Below are 21,142 nucleotides of genomic sequence, written 5' to 3'. Positions count from 1 at the left end.
GTTCTTTCCAATTAATGTGCGACTTATTTTTGGAGCTAATGGGATAGATCTTAAAACTTCTGCCCAGGCATAAAACTGGCCCTGAGGAATGGATGCCGCCCCGAATAAAGTATTTGCAAAAAGCAGGGGACGATGTTAATAATCTGTTTGTGACTTGAGAGGTGAACTGCAGTGATTTAACAAGCGCCGGTTGCAGGTTGCACGCTCCGCCCTTTGTTGTTGTTGTTTTTTGGCGCTGCAGCGCGCGGCTCCCATGGTTACCCCGGAACGAGCCTGTGGGCTGGAGGCGCGCGAGATTCAAACCGTCGGCCCCGGGGGAACCGCGAGATTCGAACCGTCGGCCCCGGGGGAACCGCGAGACTCGAACCGCCGGCCCCGGGAGGGGGGGAACCGCGAGACTCGAACCGCCGGCCCCGGGGGAACCGCGAGACTCGAACCGTCGGCCCCGGGGGAACCGCGAGACTCGAACCGCCGGCCCCGGGGGAACCGCGAGACTCGAACCGCCGGCCCCGGGGGAACCGCGAGACTCGAACGGCCGGCCCCGGGGGAACCGCGAGACTCGAACCGTCGGCCCCGGGGGAACCGCGAGACTCGAACCGCCGGCCCCGGGGGAACCGCGAGACTCGAACCGCCGGCCCCGGGGGAACCGCGAGACTCGAACCGTCGGCCCCGGGGGAACCGCGAGACTCGAACCGTCGGCCCCGGGGGAACCGCGAGACTCGAACCGTCGGCCCCGGGGGGACGGTCGGGGCTTCGAATGGAGCCGGGCAGAGAGCGAGTGTTGGGCGGCGACCTGCTGCCGGATCCCACGGTGAGTGCCGGGCCTCGGGACAACGCTTCAGAGGATGGTGGGCTCGGGCCCGGGTAGACCGTCCTCTTCCCGCCCGCGGGAGGTGCATTAACCCGTTTTAACTCGTTTAAACCGCGGCCCGGTTTTGTGCAGACGATGCAACACAAAAGCTCCGTATTGATGAATCTGAAGTCACCGCCGTAACCGAGTGGCCTGGGGTACACCGGGGAGTGAGCCCTGACCACAAACTTTCCCTCCCTGGCTGTCTAAATGTATTTGGATCCTTGCCTGGCCTCGTCCCACCCTCTTTCTGTAACCTCCCCCCTTTAACCCCGACCTTGTACATCCCTTTACCCCACCATTGGCGGCTGTGCCTTCAGATGTCTGGACACCATGCTCTGGAATTCCCTCCCTAAACCCCTCTGCCTGCCTCAAACCCTTCTCCAAAACCTACCTCTGACCAGGCTTTTAGTCACCTGTCTCTCCTCCCTTTGTCTCAGCGCCCATTCTTGTCTGATTACACCTCCTGTGAAGCGCATTGGGATGTTTTCCTACGTCAAAGGTACTGTAAATACAAGTACAGTTGGTCTTTACAGTTAAATACAAGTTGTTGTCTAGCAAACCGCACAGAGTGCAGTCGATCCTGCTTTAATCTCGGGTTTCAGATCAGCTGTTCCACCTACATCCCAAACATCAGTGGCCATCTGCAAGAACTAATTTAAGTACCAGCTCCCTCCCCACATTCAAAGGCCCTGTATTGAAACTTTCAGTAAAATATTTTGTTTTGATGTTCTGACGCAATTATACAGTCGCCCTTGAGTAATAAATGGATACGTCCACTAACGAGGAGCCCCAGCATCTCAGGGAACCACTGGGGATGAGCATTCAGAGGGAGACCTCCGGAATTCTATTACCTCTGTAAACTTGAGCTCATCCAAAACTTTGCCCGTATCCTGACTCATACCAAGTCCCGTTCACCCATCACCCTGTGCTCGTTGACCTACATTGGCTCCCGGGCCAGCAACGCCTCAAATTTAAAATTCCCATCTTCCTGTTCAAATCCCTTAACGGCCTCGCCCCTCCCCATCTCTGTAATCTGCTCCGCAAACTCTGAGTTCCTTCAATTCTGGCCTCTTGTGCGTCTCCGAGATTCTTCACCCCACCACTGGGATCCTGTGACTATAAACCTTGTTCACGCCTCAAACACTGGCCTGGCAGCGTTTTTTTTTTACACGTCGTTTAAGACGATCCTTGAAGGTAAATCTGGAAATAAGTACACTGAATTTTTAATCAACTGGATAAAAGGAGCCAGCCTGGGGAGCATTACACTCCAGCACTGGCTTGTGGATAACACTGGTGTCTTTTTCCCTCTCTTTCATTCTAAGCTTTCATTGCCTCCTCGTTTCCATCGGATCCTTTATGGCCTTTTAGGAGTTTTTTACTTCCCACTGCGATCTCCTTGTCTAGACGCATTTTATTCCCGTTCCCATTAGGATTCGTACATTGTTGAAGTTCAAGTGACATTTCAGACAGTGAAAAAATTAACTCTGGCAAGTTCTAAATTGTGACCTCAGTCCATAACCTTTCACAACTTGCTTCCAGCCAAAACAAGAGGCCAGTTCTACAGGGCCAATATTCTTTGGAATGAGAAATGTTGTAGTGTAGCTCATACATTTTTAAAAATGCTAATTCTCTAGTTATTTTTCTCTCTCTCTCTCACACACACAATCCTTGGCTGCTTCCTGCCACCTAAGTCCCCAGCGCCTGGTTTCTCCCTCGTGTGTGTGTGTACGTTCCTTCAGGTCCCGGGTGACCTTGACCCATTGTGTGTACTGCCATTTTCTGAATTTCGTGGACTTCTTAAAAAGTAAGAGATACAATTTGAGCAAATCCATGAAGGTACACATGTGAGAACATTCCGGAGGGAAGGAGAAAGTTACAGAAAGAGGAAATGAGAAAGAACAATAGAAACAATGAGATAAAGTGTGTGTGAGAGAGAGTAAATGGAAGATTAACCAATAAAGAGACAGAAAAAAAATTATAGACTGGGAGAAGTAGAGACAGTTACAGGAAGAGAATTTAAAACAAATTATCTGAGCAACACCAGGGGAGATCAGCTAGTTGGTTTAGAATTTTCTTTGCTTTACACGAGTTAAAATGTCCTGTCAGCTTTTGGAAGGTTCTTTCTTATCTGTGTAACCAATCTTGCATCTTGTGCGTTTAATGGAGAGAGGATTTTTAAAATGTTACATTTATCCAAAGTACGCAAGGTTATTAATGAAGATTTAAGGTGAATGTGTCACATTCCCCATTCTTCATTTCATTACATAATAGATAATAGAAATGTGGATGAAGCAAGTCACTATGATAATTACGATATGTTTCTTTTCCAAAACTACAACCTGCTTCTTCTGACTAGAGTTACACTGATCCCAGTGGGCTTAAAGGAATCACTCCAAGATGAGTGGAGAGGCATTAGGGGGTGATGTGTTGGGACAGCGATGAATAGTGCCATGGAGTGGTGGAACACAGGAATGTGTCGTTCGTCCCCCCATCCCCCGATTACTGTAACGAGTTCCCATTCTCAGTCGTGCCACCATGGTGTGATACTGAGAGGAGGCGAGGGATCTTCACGTGGGAGCGAGGGAAATTGGACATAGGAGCAGTGTTGTCCAGTAAAAATCGCTGATTATCCACAGGTGTGACTTGGAGGGGAACTTGGGTGATGGTGTTCCCATGCACCTGCTGCCTTTGTCCTTCCTGGTGGTGAAGGTTTGGAGGTGCTGCTGAAGAAGCTTTGGTGAGTTGCTGCAGTGCATCCTGTGGATAGTACACGCTACAGCTACGGTGCGTCAGTGATGCACCTTCTCGACCTGTCTGTAGCCTTTGACATGGTTGACCACCACCCTCCTCCAACGCCTCTCCTCCATCATCCAGCTGGGTGAGACTGCGCTCGCCTGGTTCCATTCTTACCTATCCAGTCGTAGTCGCAGAATCACCTGCAGTGGCTTCTCTTCCCGCTTCTGCACTGTTACCTCTGGAATCCCCCAAAGATCTATCCTTGGCCCCCTCCTATTTCTCATCTACATGCTGCCCCTTGGTGACATCATCCGAAGTCACAACGTCAGATTCCACATTTACGCTGGCAACACCCAGCTCTACCTCACAACCACCTCCCCGACCCCTCCACTGCCTCTGATTTGTCACACTGCTTGTCCGACATCCAGTATTGGATGAGCAGAAATTTCCTCCAATTAAATATTGGGAAGACCGAAGCCATTTTCTTGGTCCCCGCCAGAAACTCCGTTCCCTAGCCACCGACTCCATTCCTCTCCCTAGTCACTGTCTGAGGCTGAATCAAACGGTTCACAACCTTGGCGTCCTATTTGACCCTGAGATCAGCTTCCGACCCCATATCTGCTCCATCACCAAGTCCGCCTACTTCCACCTCCCTAACATCGCCCGTCTCCGCCCCTGCCTCAGCTCATCTGCTGAAATCCTCATCCATGCCTTTGTTACCTCTAGACTGGACTACGCCAATGCTGGCCGGCCTCCCATCTTCCACCCTCCGTAAGCTTCAGTTCATCCAAAATCCTGTTGTCCATATCCTAACTCGCACCAAGTCCGGTTCACCCATCACCCCTGTGCTCGCTGACCTACATTGGCTTCTGGTCCAGCAATCTGCAAATTGAAATTCTCATTGTGTTCAAATCGCTCCATGGCCTCGCCCCTCCCTATCCTTAACCTCCTCCAGACCTACAACCTTCTGCGCTTCTTCAATTCAGACCTCTTGCGCATCCCTGATTTTCATCTCTCCACCATTGGCAGCTGTCTTGGTCTGTAACTCTGAAATTTCCTCCCTAAACCCCTCTGTCTCTCTCAAACCCTTTGCATTTCCTTCTCTAAAACCTACCTCTGACCAAGTTTTTAGTCACTTGTTCTAGTCTCTCCTTTCTTTCTCTCAGGGCCCATTCTTGTCTGATTACACCTCTGTGAAGTGCATTGAGAGGTTTTCCTACGTTAAGGGTACTGTAAATACAAGTCGTTGTCTAAAGCGAACCGCACAGAGTGCAGTCGATCCTGCTTTAATCTCTGGTTTCAAATCAGCTTTTCCACCTACATCCCAAACACCCGTCACCATCTGCAGGAACTAATTAAATACCAGCTCCCTCCCTACATTCAAAGACCCTGTATTGAAACTTGCAGTAAAACATTTTGTGTCGATGTTCTGACACAATTATACGGTCGCCTTGCCCGTTACTCTGGAATTGCCTCCCTAAACCTCTTTGCCTCTCTACCTCTCTCTCCTCCTTTAAGACGCTCCTTAAAACCTGCTCCTTTGACCACCTGCCCTAATATCTCCTTATGTGACTCTGTTTCAAATTTTGTTTGAAAATCGTTCCTGTGAAGCGCCTTGGGACGTTTTACTACGTTGGTGCTATATAAATGTATGTTGGTGGCCTAACCTGTCTATGCTTTTAACGTGTGACCTTGTTGGAGAGCACAGTAGTCAGTGCTCTGGCACCATCTTGTGTCAGAACATCGATACTGCATCTGCTTAATTTTGCTGAAACAGGATGTAGACTACGTTTTGCCAATTTACCATTTTCATTTCTATTTGTATCACTGACCAAGAGTTGGAAGCCAAGGCTCAGAAACAGCCACAGTTACAGTGCGAAATACCTGTCATTCTGGTGGAAGAGTTTGTTACTGTGATGGAATTAAAATTAGTAGCAAGCCAATTAATGTATATATAGATATAGATAGATATTTACTTAAAAAGTAATTTAAAAAAAAAAGAATTGTGCTCATCAGGCAAGGAATGGAACTGTTCCCATTTCAGGATACCCAGTGTCAGCGTCGAGCACTCCTAGGTCGAGTATAGCATGGGATGCTCCCTCCATTCTGCCCCAACATTGTGCCACAGTCCCAACAAACAGCAGAGCACCCCCGAATATTGTCACCATCTCCCCTCACTGCCCATCCTGTGCCCCTCTGAGTGAGATTGCTGATCAGTGCCGAATCAGGGACAGTTTTTGTGCTGTTGGCCCCACGCCCACTCGGAACTGGAATGAGACTGCCCTTCATACTACTATATTAAACTCACTGCATATCATGGCCCTTACGGACAGTCAGCCTGGGCTGGATTTGAAGCCTGGTCCCAGATGTCAAAGGCCAGTGCCCAACCCTTACACTGCCCAGTTTCCTAATGTACTATTTAAGATACTCGTACAATAGCTGTTTTCTGCCTGCACATGTCTTCAGGGCATCATGTTAATCTTCCCAAAAAGCTAAATATTAATGTGTTAACAGAACACCTGGTGTTGGTGTCGTGGGGCCTTTAATGGGGTGCAGATATCATCTGGTCATTGCTAAGGCTGGCACTAGCATTGGCTGTGGGCTAAAAAGGTTTAAATGTTTTACTCTTTTGTTGCAATATTGTCTTTGCGTTCTCCTTGCAGGGAAGGCTAGGAAAAGGTGCAATAATTTCACACTTTCCGCACCATCAAGAACTCAAATTATTATACGTGATAAATTGCACGTAGGACCACGCTCACTGGAAATGTGCAGGGCTCCTGGGGTTAGGAGCCACGCAAACAACTCTTCAATTGGTTGGATTTTTGGTCCGACCTTATAAAGACACTTGGGGCGATCTGGCAGTCTTTGTAGCAGATGCTGCGTGTAGAACTAGGCCAAGTGCCCCACGGAGAAAAAGGCCAGTGAAGAATTGATGGGCCAATTGGCCCAATTCTTTGTGATAACATGCTAGGATCCTACACTTCCAAGTTCCTTTCTATATTGTATTGTAATGCATTCAAACAATTATTACTAGAGAGTTTAAAGTGAAGAGCCACAGTGCTTTCATTGGAAGGGAAAAGATTAAAACATCAGATTTTACAAGAGTATGTCACCTTGGAAAATGATGCCTTTTGCACATTGTAGGATAGCAAAGGGCTCTGCTTATTGGCAGATCTTAATGTTTAAGAATCAAACACTTTTGTGTCCTCCTGAAAGGGCAGACAGGGCCTCGGTTTAACGTCTCATCTGTAAGATGTTGGCGAAGCATAAAACCCACTGGTCCTTGATATATCTTCAGAACACTGAATTCTTCATTTCACTGTCCTGGTAATGACAGGGCCACGTAGAATTACATTACTTAGAATTAGGTAACTCTAATTCTACATAACCCTGTCATTACTAGGACAGTAAAATGAAGAATTCGGTGTGGTGAAGATATATTGAGCCCCAGTGGGTTTTACGTCTTGTTAATGTCTTTCAGATGAGATGTTAAACCGAGGCCTGTCTGCCCTCTTAGATGGACGTAAAAGATCCCCTGGCACTATTTTGAAGAGGAGCAGGGGAGCTCTCCCTGGTGTCCTGGCCAATATTTATCCCTCAACCAACGTCACTAAAACCGATGATCTGGTCATTATCTGATTACTATTTGTGGAATTTTGCTGTGCACAAATTGGCTGCTGCATTTCTTACATTACAACAGTGACTGCCCTTCAGAAGTACTTCATTGGCTGTAAAGCACTTTGGGACGTCTTGAGGTCATGAAAGGCCCTATTGAAATGCAATTCTTTTTTTATAATGTGGAGATGCCGGTGATGGACTGGGGTTGACAATTGTAAACAATTTTACAACACCAAGTTATAGTCCAGCAATTTTATTTTAAATTCACAAGCTTTCGGAGATTTTCTCCTTCCTCAGGCAAATGTACCATGTACTGTTCATTACGAAATAGCATTTAAGGTTTAAGAGTTTGTAACAGCGCTCTGTTAAAAGGTACGCAGAGGGTAATTTGAAGGTATGCTGGCCGGTAACCTGGGAGAGCGGGTCGCCCCCCCCCCCCCACTTTTTATAGAAGTGGCCCGGTTTTCATTCCACTGATTTCAATTAAACGAAAATCGAGCGGGATATCCGCTCCCCCAGGGTACCACCCAGGCAGCCATGTTGAAAATGCCCCCCCCCCCCACCACCTTGTCTCATTGCCCAAACTCCCGCCATGACCTGGTTTGTTGTTGGCTTCCTTTTTCTTCCAATGAGCAATGTTGGGCAGGTAAAGACCCTCTGGTCCATCCAGCCTGTCCCACACAATCGTGATACACAAGGTATATATACACTTTTCACCCCACCAGAAACCATGTGATCTCCTGGGAGAGGCAAAAACACAGATTTAAATACCTAGACCAATTTGGGGGTAAAAATCTGGCAAATTCCTCTCTGACACCCCCCACCCTTTTCTGGTCGGTGTTGAAAATAGTCCAGGAGCTCACTCTGGCCCTGATAATTCTATGCAGTACTTGCCTTGTGTATGAGGTGACCTCATTTAGTGATGCTCGCCTTGTGATCTCATCTTCCCCATCTGCCTTGCTGCTGGGAAGGGTAGGTGGGAAATGACCATATTTGATGAGTGGTTGCATTCTGTCTCTAGGTTCAGTTTATTGGCACCTCTCATTACCGAAGCATAGTCTTAAGTAGAGAGTTGTGTATCGTGTGAGCAAAAAGTGAATTCCTGAATGTACCTTTTTAACAAGTTTTCTGAGCAGCTCATTACAGAAATAAGTTGTAATGCATAAAGGAAATGGAGAATGAAGATGTCATGGATTTGTGTCTACACGTTCCGTCCCATTCAGTTCTGTGCATGTAGTGCTTGGGCCCATTCTAGAAATGGTTGGCCAGACCATTAAATGTGATAGTTAAATGTACAGCTTTGACTGGACTGTGCAGTGTAGTGGGTTTGAATTTGGACTTTTCAATCTTGGTTCTTGATTGGAATGACTACGGTATATGTGTTACTGCTGTGCTAGGAGGGAAGCAATTCTCTCTCTTCCCCTAACCTTACAGTTTTCTCCAAACATGGTGGTGTAAAAATCGGGCTGTTCCGATGCTAGATGTAAACTAAGTGGCAGTGTGCAATTGGCCATAAACTTAAAAAACCGAGTGGATCTCCTATGGCATTGCTCATTAGTAGTCTCTGGTCTGGAGCATAGTTTTAATTTTGGCTTCTAATCTGGGCCTGTCCCTTTAAGACCATACTTATAAACTGCCGAGGTCAATCAGAGGCACGTTTATCTGTTTGTAAATTTCAGGCTCCAGCTTTTCGTTTTAAGAACCATAGCAAAGTGTGACACTTCAAAATACGAAGTCTGGTGACGCGTACTGGGCACGAGAGTCTTGTATTTAACGTGTAGTCTCATGTTCCCTGACACCCAGAGTAGAAGTGCAGAACGAACATTCCGTCACATTTCTAGCAGGGATGTGTGGAAATCTCTGTATAGTAATGGGATCTTCTTCTTAGTAATGTATACAAGTTTGCTGACTATGCAAAGCTAGGTGGGAAAGCAAGCTGTGAGGAGGATACAAAGGGCCCGATTTTAGCAGGGGTGCGGGTTCTCGGCGGGTGGGCAAGCGGGCGCGTGGGTAACGCGCCCGGTGAAATTAGTGGGTTCCCCGCGCGATCGTAGCAGGCAACGCACTAATTGGAGCCACTTACCTGCTCCTCCGGGTTCCCTGCTGCTGGTCTGCGCGTCGGGCGGGCTGCGCATGCACAGTAAGATCTGTCAGCTGGAGGCGCTCTATTTAAAGGGGTAGTCCTCCACTGACAGATGCTGCAACAAATAGCAAAGATGACTGCATGGAGCAGCCCAGGGGGAAGGCTGCTCCCAGTTTAATGATGCCTCACCCCAGGTATCAATACATGGGGTGAGGAGGAGGGGGAGGACAGAGATCTTCCACCCGGCGGGCGGGAGGAAGCGGCCTGCCTCTGCCACCAAGAAGGCCTGGCTCGAGGTGGCACAGGAGGTCACCAGCACCACCAACATATCGCCCACCTGCACACAGTGCAGGAGGCGGTCCAATGACCTCAGTAGGTCAGCCACAGTGAGTACACGTAGTCTTTCCCCTACACTCCGTCTGCCACATCACTGCCCCCACCCCACATCTCCTTCTGCACTGCCAACTCTACTCTGTCACATCATCCCTCATACCCACTCAAACCCCATCCTCATCTTACCTGCACCTACTCGCCAGTACTCACCCCGCCACTACCAGGCAACCCAATCCTCATACAATCTCATGGCTCTATCCCATACTCACCCTCTCGTGCATCTCTCTCACGGCCAGCCTCACTCAACCTGCCACCACCTGTGCTGCAGCCACAGGGCATGCATCACATATGTGCAGTAGGCAGCGTAAGGCAAACGTGTCGTGAGCATGAAGGGGATGCACAAGGGTGTTTGAGGGTTTGTCATGGTTGTTACTTCTATTGAATTTCAGAACAACTCACATCACACATTATATTGGCACCACTACTGCCATGTCTTTGCGAATCCTGTCCGGTTTGTGCAATAATGCCCGCTCCTGGGTATCACTATGAGGACCCACCACTGATGCCACACATTGTGTCACTGCAGAGTGGGTGCAGGTGTATTTGCAGGGCTCTTCTGTGCAGACGACTGAGAGACATCGGCGATGTCCCCGGTTGCACCCTGGAAGGCTGTGGAGGAGAAGTTCGGGAGGGCAGTGGTGACTTTGACAGCGACAGGTAGGAAGATGGTGCACGGGCCAGCCAGGAGCAGCTCGGCATGAAAGAGGCTGCAGATGTCCACGGCTACATGTCGAGTGACTCTGAGCCTCCGTGTGTACTGCTGCTTAGAGAGGTCCAGGAGGCTGAGCCTCGATCTGTCGAACCTGTAGCGAGGGTAGTGCCCTCTGCGACGCATCTCTCTCTGCGGTAGCCCTCCCTCCTGCAGTACAGGTGGATGTGTCACAGCACTCTGTTGTGGAGCTCCACGTGTCAGAGGTGGACGGCGAGGCTGGTGATGCTGTTCGCCCTCCGAGGAGGTCATGACTGCAGCTACGGCGGCCCCCATCCGCAAGATGTACATCTGAGGGGGTCCGCAAGGTAGGTACATGTCTCCGGACCACGGGGTAAGTGTGCAGGTTGGTGACTTTGACCGTCAGGAGGAGGGTGGTGGAGGCCAAACTTTGTCCCAAGTGACAGACTGGCCTCCTGCAATGGGTGAGGGTCTCCGTCTTCCCCCCCCCCCCCCCCCCCCCCCCCCCCCCGTCAAATGGACCTTTGCAGCTGCCACAGGCTGACAGCTGCAACACGTCCATTCGAGCTGGGAGTGTTTCCCCCAGTGTGGGAAATAGTCCCATGTTGATCCAAAATCTCTCACAGTCCCTTAATCAGGTCAGTTAATGACCTGAAATAGCTACATAAATACTCTCAAGAGGCATCCCGCTGGCTTTAATTGCCTGCGGGATTCCCACCAGCGGGGGCTGCACGCGCACGCCGGCGCGTCAGCGGGGAACCCGGAAGTGGGCGGGATCCGGTCGGGATCCTGGATTTTACGATTTTCGAGGCCCCCCCACCGAGAACGCACCCGATAGCGGGTGCTAAAATCGGGCCCAAAGGGTCTGCAAAAGGGATATAGACAGGTTAAGAGAGTGGGCAAGAAGGTGGCAGATGGAGTATAATGTGGGGAAATGTGAGGTTATTCACTTTGTTAGGAAGAATAGAAAAACAGAATATTTTTTAGATGGTGAGAAACTATTAAATGTTGATGTCCAGAGAGACTTGGGTGTCCTAGTATAAGAAACACTAAAAGTTGGTATGTAGGTACAGCAGACAATTAGGAAGGCAAATGGCATGTTGGCCTTTATTGCAAGGGGGTTGGAGTACAAGAGTAAGGAAGTCTTACTACAATTGTACAGGGCTTTAGTGAGACCTCACCTGGAGTACTGTGTATAGTTTTGGTCTCCTTACCTAAGGAAGGATATACTTGCCTTGGAGACGGTACAACGAAGGTTACCCTAGATTCATTCCTGGGATGAGAGGGTGTCCGATAAGGAGAGGTTGAGTAGAATGGGCCTATACTCTCTGGCGTTTAGAAGAATGAGAGGTGATCTCATTGAAACATATAAGATTCTGAGGGGGCTTGACAGAGTAGATGCTGAGAGGTTATTTCCCCAGGCTGGAGCGTCTAGAACTAGGGGGCATAGGTACAGGATACAGGGTTGGCCATTCAAGACTGAGATGAGGAGGAATTTCTTCACGCAGAGGGTTGTGAATCTTTGGAATTCTCTACCCCAGAGGGCTGTGGATGCTGAGTCATTGAATATATTCAAGGCTGAGAGAGAGAGATTTTTGGACTCTAGGGGAATCAAGCGATATGGGGATCGGGTGGGAAAGTGGAGTTGAGGTCGAAGATCAGCCATGATCTGATTGAATGGTGGAGCAGGCTCGAGGGGCCGTATGGCCTACTCCTGCTCCTATTTCTTATGTTCTTATGTATTTGAATACTTGAAACTGTATTACGGATCACTGGGAAAGGTGAAAGCTTCCACAGGACATGTGATATCGGTTACAATCAGTAAATCAGCCCTGGCTCAGTGGTAGCACTCTCACCTTTAGGTCAGAAGGTTGTGGGTTCAAGTCCCACTCCAGAAACTTGAGCACAGAATCCAGGCTGACACTTCAGTGCAATACTGAGGGAGTGCTGCACTGTTGGAGGTGCTGTCTTTTGGATGAGACGTTAAACCGAGGCCCCGCCTGCCCCCTCAGGTGGACGTAAAAGATCCCATTTTGAAGAATAGCATGGGAGTTCTCCCTAGTGTCCTGGCCAATATTTATCCCTCAACCAACATCACTAAAACAATTTTCACATTGCTGTTTGTGGGACCTTGCTATATGCAAATTGGCTGCCTCATTTCCCTACAGTGACTACACTTGAAAAGTACTTCATTGACTGTAAAGTGCTTTGGGACGTCCTGAGGTTGTGAAAGGTGCTGTATAAATGCAAGTCTTTTTTTCTTTAGCGTTCTACTACTTTCTGATTACTGTCTTGTAGGGCTGCGCTATCCAGGAAAAAATCGACTTTGAAACTCGGATGCGTGAAGGGACCTGCAAACTTCTTGCAGCCTCTACCCAGCGGGATCAGGTGCTGCATGCCGCCAAAAACCTGCTCACCTGTAACGCCCGCATACTCTGCTACATGACTGAGTTACAAAAGCACACAGAGGAACAGAGCCTGCACAAAGTGGCAAGGAGGTAGGTTGGGACTGAACTGCAGTAGGATTTATTTCTCCGTTTCCATTTCGCTCCTTGACAGAATGCAGTACAACAGTCGCTTCAGTGTACTCCGATGTATCGATTGTTTACAGCTCCCTCATAATAAAGAAACCATATTGACAACCACCCCATAACATGTATCACATTGTACGACCCTGCTGGACATTTTTATACAGTAAAGAGGGGTCCACATTTTCACTTGACTTATATCTGCATGAACACACCTGAGCTCACCTCTATCCCATTCAATACTGTAGTTAAAGGACACTGTTTGAAAATATATATCTGTTTGAAAATGTATGTCATTGAAAGCCGTGTAATATATCCGTGTAAAGTACCATCTATTTGGTGTTTTAAAAGGGAATATGGCCTTTAGAAAACCTTTTTTAAAATGTGCCTGAAGGGGTTGACTCCTTTAGTGCCACAGAAACAAACCGCCCTTTATTCCTGATGAAGACTTGAATAAAGGCTTTATGTAATGGCACTATTGTACTTCAATCTGTGACTTGTTGGGAATGGTGTATTTCATTAAAAGAAAAGATTAGAGAAGAGCATCCACAGTGCGGCCTGTTACAGTGCTGCCTGTGTGAACTGTACGTTAGTAACTCGCCTGTCACTAGTTGATATTCTTGAAGCTGTGTTTAATATTTGTTTTCTCTCAATTCCATAGGTCGTCAGACACTGAGCTGAAAGAGCACTCGGCATGTTCTGGAAAAGTTGCAATATCCGGTACCACCGTTACATTTAATCTGCCATTTACTTTATGGTTTATTTCACATCTCTCTCCATGATGACTTAAAATGTTTGTAATTCCGATACTCTTTGCTACTAATCTTGTTTTGACTTTTTATTTCCAAGCATCCTTACTTGGGTAATGTCTGGCTTGAAGTTGCCAGAGTCTAACTCCCTGGTTATGCTGGGACTCAGACATGCAAATCTGAATACCAACGTAGTCCAACTTCCAGGTACAGCTGCCTCTGGAATGGGGTCAACATTAGGGTTACCAACCCTGGTCGGACATATTCCGAGAGGTTTCATCACATGACCTCAAGCTGCCCCGCCCATACGCCGCCACCATTGGTCGCCTGATACGCCGATCCGTGCTGTGCATTGCCTTCCCACTCCGATTGGACAGCGAGCAGACACTTTGTTACAACACCAAGTTTCCTGCTTTTACACTCATAGAGCACTCCGGGCAACTTGGCCTGAGAATTATACGGCAGAGCTGTATCAGCTGAGACAGGCAGTAGGGTGGTGTCCAAAGACTGGATTTAATTGCATAAATTGGGAAAAACAAACAAAGCTGTTTAATTTCTGACCAACAATTGAAATGTCTTTTGTACATTTCACAGACCTAGAGCCCCGTTAAATAATAACATTCACACTGAAAGCTATATTGTAGTCCCAAAATCGCAATGTGTGTGGTCATTTGGCCATCCCCAAATACTGCTAAGTCAGTGTGTCTGATAATATGACTCAGCATAATATCCTGGTTCTTATAAAATCTCAGACTCATGGGGGTAATTTTGACTTTGTGCGATAGTGTAAAACGGGTGACAGCGAATCAGCAGCCCATTTTACAGCTCTCCCCATTGTCATTTCCATTGAAGTCAGTGGAAATAAAAATCGGGGAGAATGTAAAAAGCTGCCGATTCGCTATCAGCCATTTTATACTATCACACAATGTCAAAATTACTCCCAAGTGTGAGCAATGCAATGGGAGATGTGCTGGTATAATATTTAGATATTAAAAAACCTTGTGTCTGTGTGCACTTCCATCTATAAGACCTTACTTCCTGTTGCCATATTTTTGTCTCAACCTTTCCCCTTTATACATTCTTATGTACATATTTACAATAGGAATTGCCTATAAACTGGTCACACTGTAACTGCACCCTCCAACCTGTGGTGGTGCTGTAGCGCCTCAGTTTTGTGAGCAAGAAGTAGTTTAGTCACTGGTGGCACCGTATTCCTCCTCCAACGTTGTAAAATTTAAGTTTGAAGCTCTGGCTTGCAGCCTTTTTGATTGTATAACTGTTGTGCTGTACGATTATATAAAGGTTTTTGTATTCTTGATCATTCCAGACATTCGCATCCCATTAATGTGGAAAGACTCTGATCACTTTAACAACCGGGGCAGTAAGTACTCACAAGCATTGTTTGTTTCTGACTCTCTCTCCCTCTTTTCCTGCCCTCCCATTTTCTGGCACTAAGCTCGTTTCCTTTCGTTACAGCGGGCCAGCGTTTTGCCGTGTTTTGCCTGCTGAAGATCGGAGCTCAGATTTTTGACACTGAGATGGTCACTGTAGATAGGACTCTCACTGACATCTGCTTTGAGAATTTGATGATTTTGTAAGTATACTGAAACTACGTTTTGCATTGCATGCACTTTGTTCTGTGCGCCTTAAAGGAGATAAGGAAAATATGTCCTTTAATTTCTAGTGAGTTTTAGTACTTGTCAAAAAAGAAAGAACTTGCATTTATGTAGTGCCTTTCACGACCTCGGGACATCCCAAAGCACTTTACAGCCAATGATGTACGTTTGGAGTGTAGTCACTGTTGTAATGTAGGAAACCAAGCCCAGTCAACCCTGCAAAGACTTCCTCACTAACATCTGGGGACTTCTGCCAAAATTGGGAGAGCTGTGCCAAAATTGGGAGAGCTATCCCACAAACTAGTCAAGCAACAGCCTGACATAGCTATACTCACAGAATCATACCTTTCAGCCAACGTCCCAGACTCTTCCATCACCATCCCTGGGTATGTCCTGTCCCACTGGCAGGGCAGACCCACCAGAGGTGGCGTTATAGTGATATTCAGTCAGGAGGGAGTGGCCCTGGGAGTCCTCAACATTGACTCCGGACCCCATGAAATCTCACGGCATCAGGTCAAACATGGGTAAGGAAACATCCTGCTGATTACCACCTACCATCCTCCCTCAGCTGATGAATCAGTCCTCCTCCATGTTGAGCACCACTTGGAGGAAGCACTGAGGGTAGCAAAGGCACAGAAGGTACTCTGGGTGGGGGACTTCAATGTCCATCACCAAGAGTGGCTCGGTAGCACCACAACAGACCAAGCTGGCCGAGTCCTGAAGGACATAGCTGCCAGACAGGGCCTGCGGCAGGTAGTGAGCGAACCAACACGAGGGAAAAACCTACTTGACCTCGTCCTCACCAATCCACCTGTGGCAGATGCATCTGTCCATGACCGTATTGGTAGGAGTGACCACCGCACAGTCCTTGTGGAGACCAAGTCCTGTCTTTGCACTGAGGATACCATCCAACGTGTTGTGTGGCACTACCTCCGTGCTAAATGGGATAGATTCAGAACAGATCCAGCAACTCAAAACTGGCATCCATGAGGCGATGTGGGCCATCAGCAGCAGCAGATTTGTATTCCAGCACAATCTGTAACCTCATGGCCCGGCATATTCCTCACTCTACCATTACCAACAAGCCAGGGGATCAACCCTGGTTCAATGAGGAGTGTAGAAGAGCATGCCAGGAGCAGCACCAGGCATACCTAAAAATGAGATGCCAACCTGGTGAAGCGACAACACAGGACTACATGCATGTTAAACAGCAGAAGCAACATGCTATAGACAGAGCTAAGCGATTCCAAAACCAATGGATCAGATCAAAGCTCTGCAGTCCTGCCACCTCCAGTCGTGAATGGTAGTGGACAGTTAAACAACTAACGGGAGGAGGAGGCTCTGTAAACATCCCCAGCCTCAATGATGGCGGAGTCCAGCACGTGAGTGCAAAATACAAGGCTGAAGCGTTTGCAACCATCTTCAGCCAGAAGTGCCAAGTAGATGATCGATCTCGGCCTTCCGATATCCCCACCATCACAGAAGCCAGTCTTCAGCCAATTCGATTTACTCCACATGATATCAAGAAACGGCTGAGTGCACTGGATACAGCAAAGGCTATGGGCCCCGACAACATCCCGGCTATAATGCTGAAGACTTGTGCTCCAGAACTAGCTTCACCTCTAGCCAAACTGTTCCAGTACAGCTACAACACTGGCATCTATCCGACAATGTGGAAAATTGCTCAGGTATGTCCTATCCACAAAAAGCAGGACAAATCCAATCTGGCCAATTACTGCCCCATCAATCCGCTCCCAATCATCAGCAAAGTGATGGAAGGTGTCGTTGACAGTGCTATCACAAAGGAAGATGGTAGTGGTTGTTAGAGGCCAATCATTTCAGCCCCAGGGCATTGCTGCAAGAGTTCCTCAGGGCAGTGTCCTAAGCCCAACCATCTTCAGCTGCTTCATTAATGACCTTCCCTCCATCATAAGGTCAGAAATGGGGATGTTCGCTGATGATTGCACAGTGTTCAGTTCCATTCGCAACCCCTCAAATAATGAAGCAGTCCGAGCCTGAATGCAGCAAGACCTGGATGACATCCAGGCTTGGGCTCATAAGTGGCAAGTAACATTCGCGCCAGACAAGTGCCAGGCAATGACCATCTCCAACAAGAAGGAGTCTAACCACCTCCCCTTGACATTCAACGGCATTACCGTCGCCGAATGCCCCACCATCAACATCCTGAGGGTCACCATTGACCAGAAACTTAACTGGACCAGCCATATAAATACTGTGGCTACAAGAGCAGGTCAGAGGCTGGGTATTCTGTGGCGAGCGACTCACCTCCTGACTCCCCAAAGCCTTTCCATCATCTACAAGGCACAAGTCAGGAGTGTGATGGAATACTCTCCACTTGCCTGGATGAGTGCAGCTCTAACAACACTCAAGAAGCTCGACACCATCCAGGACAAAGTAGCCCACTTGATTGGCACCCCTTCAACCACCCCAAACATTCACTCCCTTCACCACCGGCGCACAGTGGCTGCAGTGTGTACCATCCACAGGATGCACTGCAGCAACTCGCCAAGACTTCTTCGACAGCACCTCCCAAACCCATGACCTCTACCACCGAGAAGGACAAGAGCAGCAGGCACGTGGGAACAACACCACCTGCACGTTCCCCTCCAAGTCACACACCATCCCGACTTGGAAATATATCGCCGTTCCTTCATCGTCGCTGGGTCAAAATCCTGGAGCTCCCTTCCTAATAGCACTGTGGGAGAACCGTCACCACACGGACTGCAGCAATTAGGGATGGGCAATAAATACTGGCCTCGCCAGCGACGTCCACATCCCATGAACGAATAAAAAAAATTGGCTGCCGTGTTTCCTACATTACAACAGCCATTGACTATAAAATCCTTTGGGATGTCCTGAGGTTGTGAAAGGCGCTATAGAAATTCAAGTTCTTTCTTTTATTTCTTTATTTGAGACTTTTCCTTTTGCCTATTTTGTTTCTCTAAAACAAATGGATCTTGGAGGTGGAAAAAGCTACAAAATGGTCTGTACTGATTCAGGTAGGTAGGGAACAAATTTGTTCAGTTACCTTTTTCAACAGTCCTTCCTGCATATAAAAACCAGCAGCACAGTAAGTATTGGTAATGTAAAACCAGCTGGTACTGATGTAGAGGCCCCACCACACTGGGCTCAGCCCCTATACTACGTCCCATTATTATAGATGCGATGGGGTAGATTTTTAACTTGCCACCTTGGTGTAAGACTGGTGATCGCCTGCCCACTGTGGAAACCGCCTGAAAAAATCCACCCCAATTAGTTTGCAATCGTTCAACAGACTCCTGCAGCACAGATGCAAACAGACACGCAAAAGACTCTTGTGCTCAGTTTGGAATTGAAGTAGAGTCCCCACTGTTTCTAGTGTGTTAACATGATTTGCCCGTTATACTCGGGCGTAAAACCGAAGCAACCAACATCTGTTTTTAAAAAAAAAAACAAGAGATCGCCACTCGGCAACTGTCTCTCCTAATTGTTAGCGATTACATCCAGAATCTCATCACTACGGTAATCGCACTTTAACCAGCTCTGAACAGCTGATTGAAACTGCTTGAAGAGCTGACTGCCTGAAATCAGCAGAGCCTATTAAACGGGTAAGTACAGGGTAAGAACTTAGTGAACTGGCGGAAAAAGTCAGCGCGTTTAATACACTATACACGGCGCCTTTATAATTGATGACTGTGATGATGGCAAATGGTTAGTGCCATTTGCCCGATATAGGTGTCTGCCCAGGATAAGCGGGGATGGTGTCAGTGGTGGGGACTGTATTCGTTCTTTCACAGCAGTGTGAGAAGTGTGCACTAAAAGCTGAGGACAATTGCACTTGGAAGTTTTCCTCATCTAAGACATTTGTTCAAACCTGTATATAGATTTGTTTCTCCCCATGAATGATTAAGTTTTGATTTGTATCGGTAACCAATAAACCGTGGTGACGTCGCTCACTTATTTCTGCCAACACCATTTCTGTGCAGTGATGGTGTGAAGCCGGATTTCGAGTTGAAGTTGGAGGTGTACAGCTGCTGCATGGAGGAGGGGCCTTCCATCGCCAACACTCCAAAGAGACTGGCCAGAAAAATCAGCACCTCTCTCAGCAGGTCGACAGGAAAGAAGCTCACTTCAGCACTGGAGAGTGGAGCCTTTGGCTCCCTCCTACTGACCAACCCAGTAGCAGCGTGAGTCCTTCGCAAATTCAGTATGGTCTTTCTATGCAATTGTAAGGTGGCACTGCTATTATGGGTGTTTTAATTTTGTTAAATCTGCAAAAATGGCATCCTAGTGAATCTTAATTCAACTTTTAACTTTAAACAAGGAAATTAAAATGAACGAATAGATCCTATAGTTTCGAAACCTGGAAATGAAGGGATTTTTAACTAGTAGTTTTTCTTGTAAAATCGCACTTGTAGTGCTCTGTAGCTTTTAAATTTAGAATGATATTGATATCTTAAAAAACTGTCCCTCCTTGGGTTCGTTTGTCCGTTGAAATGGCCCATTCCTGTAAAATTCCACCGATTTAATGAGTAGTGTGGAAGAGTTCTATCTTCTGATTTAAATTCAACTTTTGATAATTCCTCCCCCTTTCCCTCTGATACTGGGATGATGACCATTGGACTGATGGGTGTAAGCTGGAAAAAAAGCGGGTACAGAAAGTGTAAAAAAAAATTCTTGGATTTGGGGTAGGACATCCTGTTCTTCAAACATCCTGAGAAACACCTGCCATGATTAGAGTTGCCAACACTCCAGGATTGCCCTGGAGTCTCCGGGGGAATTGATTAATTCCTGGACACTGTTGCGAGCAATCCTGGAGAAAAATCGTAGGGGGATTAAACAAAGTTGTGTTTTTTTTCCTTTTCTTTGAACATTTTCATTTATTAGTTATAAACATATTGGAGCTGGGGAGAAAAGGCTGTTTCATCAAGATTAATCCAATTGGGTAACGAAGAGTCTGTTCCCTTTCCAATTGGCCGTGGGAAGGCAGTGTGCCCGGAGGATGGACCGATGTGGGGATGGGGTGGTTTGAGGTGGGAGGTCATGTGATGAAACCTCCAGGAATACACCCAACCAGAGTTGGCAAACCTAGCCACGACTGAAGGGGTAAAAACCAAACAGGGTGGGCCACAGTTAGAATATTGTGTCCAGTTTCAGATGCCCATGTTGAGGGCATGGAGAGGGTAGAGAAAGGATTCACTAAGATGATGCCAAAGATTAGACGCTTTAGCTATGAGGAGAGAGACTAAAGGAATGAAGGCTCTTTGGAGCAGTAAAGGTTAAGAGGAGATCTGAAAGCACTATTCAAAATTACGAAGGGTTTTGATGAGGTAAATAGGGGAAAAACTGTTTCAATTGGCGTGTGAGTAAAATAACTAGAGGACATAAAATGTAAGATCGAGGAGAAATTAGAGAAGTCAGCGATGGTCACTCACTCCTCTTAAGGGTCGGCCATTTAGGTCCAAGATGAGTAAAAATTTCTTCACTCAGAAGACGCGAATCTTTGGAATTCTCTACCCCAGAGGGCAGTGGATGCTCAGTCGTTGAATATATTAAAAACTGAGGTCAATAGATTTTTGGATACTAAGGGAATCAAGGGATGTGAGGATCAGGCGGGAAAGTGGAGTTGAGGTAGAAGATCAGCCATGATCTTATTGAATAGTGGAGCAAGCTCGAGGGTCTGTATGGCCTACTCCTGCTCCTATTTCCTCCATTCTTATGTCGCCAAAAAAATGAAGGGAGAGGGTAGGAGACTTTTTTTTAACCTAGAGGGTTGTTAGGAAATGGAATGCCTTACCAGAAACAGTGATGGAACTAGAATCCATAATAGTTTTTAAAAGCAAAGTGGATAAATACTGGGGGAAATGAAAAAATTAAAAGGGTTATGGAGAGAAAG

The 21,142-nt window shown here is 47.3% G+C and overlaps 1 protein-coding gene across 3 annotated transcripts in view; it reads left to right on the top strand.

Annotated features, from left to right (window-relative positions):
* The first annotated feature begins 351 nt into the window (after positions 1-351).
* Positions 352-21,142, top strand: part of rtkn2 (rhotekin 2) — a 39,344-nt gene continuing 18,553 nt past the window's right edge. Inside the window, exons 1-6 of one of the 3 annotated variants that reach the window (XM_068002770.1) lie at positions 352-811; positions 12,652-12,851; positions 13,543-13,601; positions 14,958-15,011; positions 15,107-15,224; positions 19,233-19,433. In XM_068002770.1, the coding sequence (XP_067858871.1) occupies positions 758-811; positions 12,652-12,851; positions 13,543-13,601; positions 14,958-15,011; positions 15,107-15,224; positions 19,233-19,433 (686 nt within the window). In that variant the 5' untranslated portion in view covers positions 352-757. Of the gene's footprint in view, positions 812-1,230; positions 1,353-12,651; positions 12,852-13,542; positions 13,602-14,957; positions 15,012-15,106; positions 15,229-19,232; positions 19,434-21,142 lie in introns of those variants that run through there. The other 2 variants (XM_068002771.1, XM_068002772.1) reach the window with 2 other exon arrangements.

Source organism: Heptranchias perlo, chromosome 21 (genome assembly GCF_035084215.1).
Source record: "Heptranchias perlo isolate sHepPer1 chromosome 21, sHepPer1.hap1, whole genome shotgun sequence".
Taxonomy (NCBI): Eukaryota; Metazoa; Chordata; class Chondrichthyes; order Hexanchiformes; family Hexanchidae; genus Heptranchias; species Heptranchias perlo.
The sequence above is the reverse complement of the archived record's forward strand: the minus strand, read 5'-3'. Positions and strand labels throughout refer to the sequence as shown.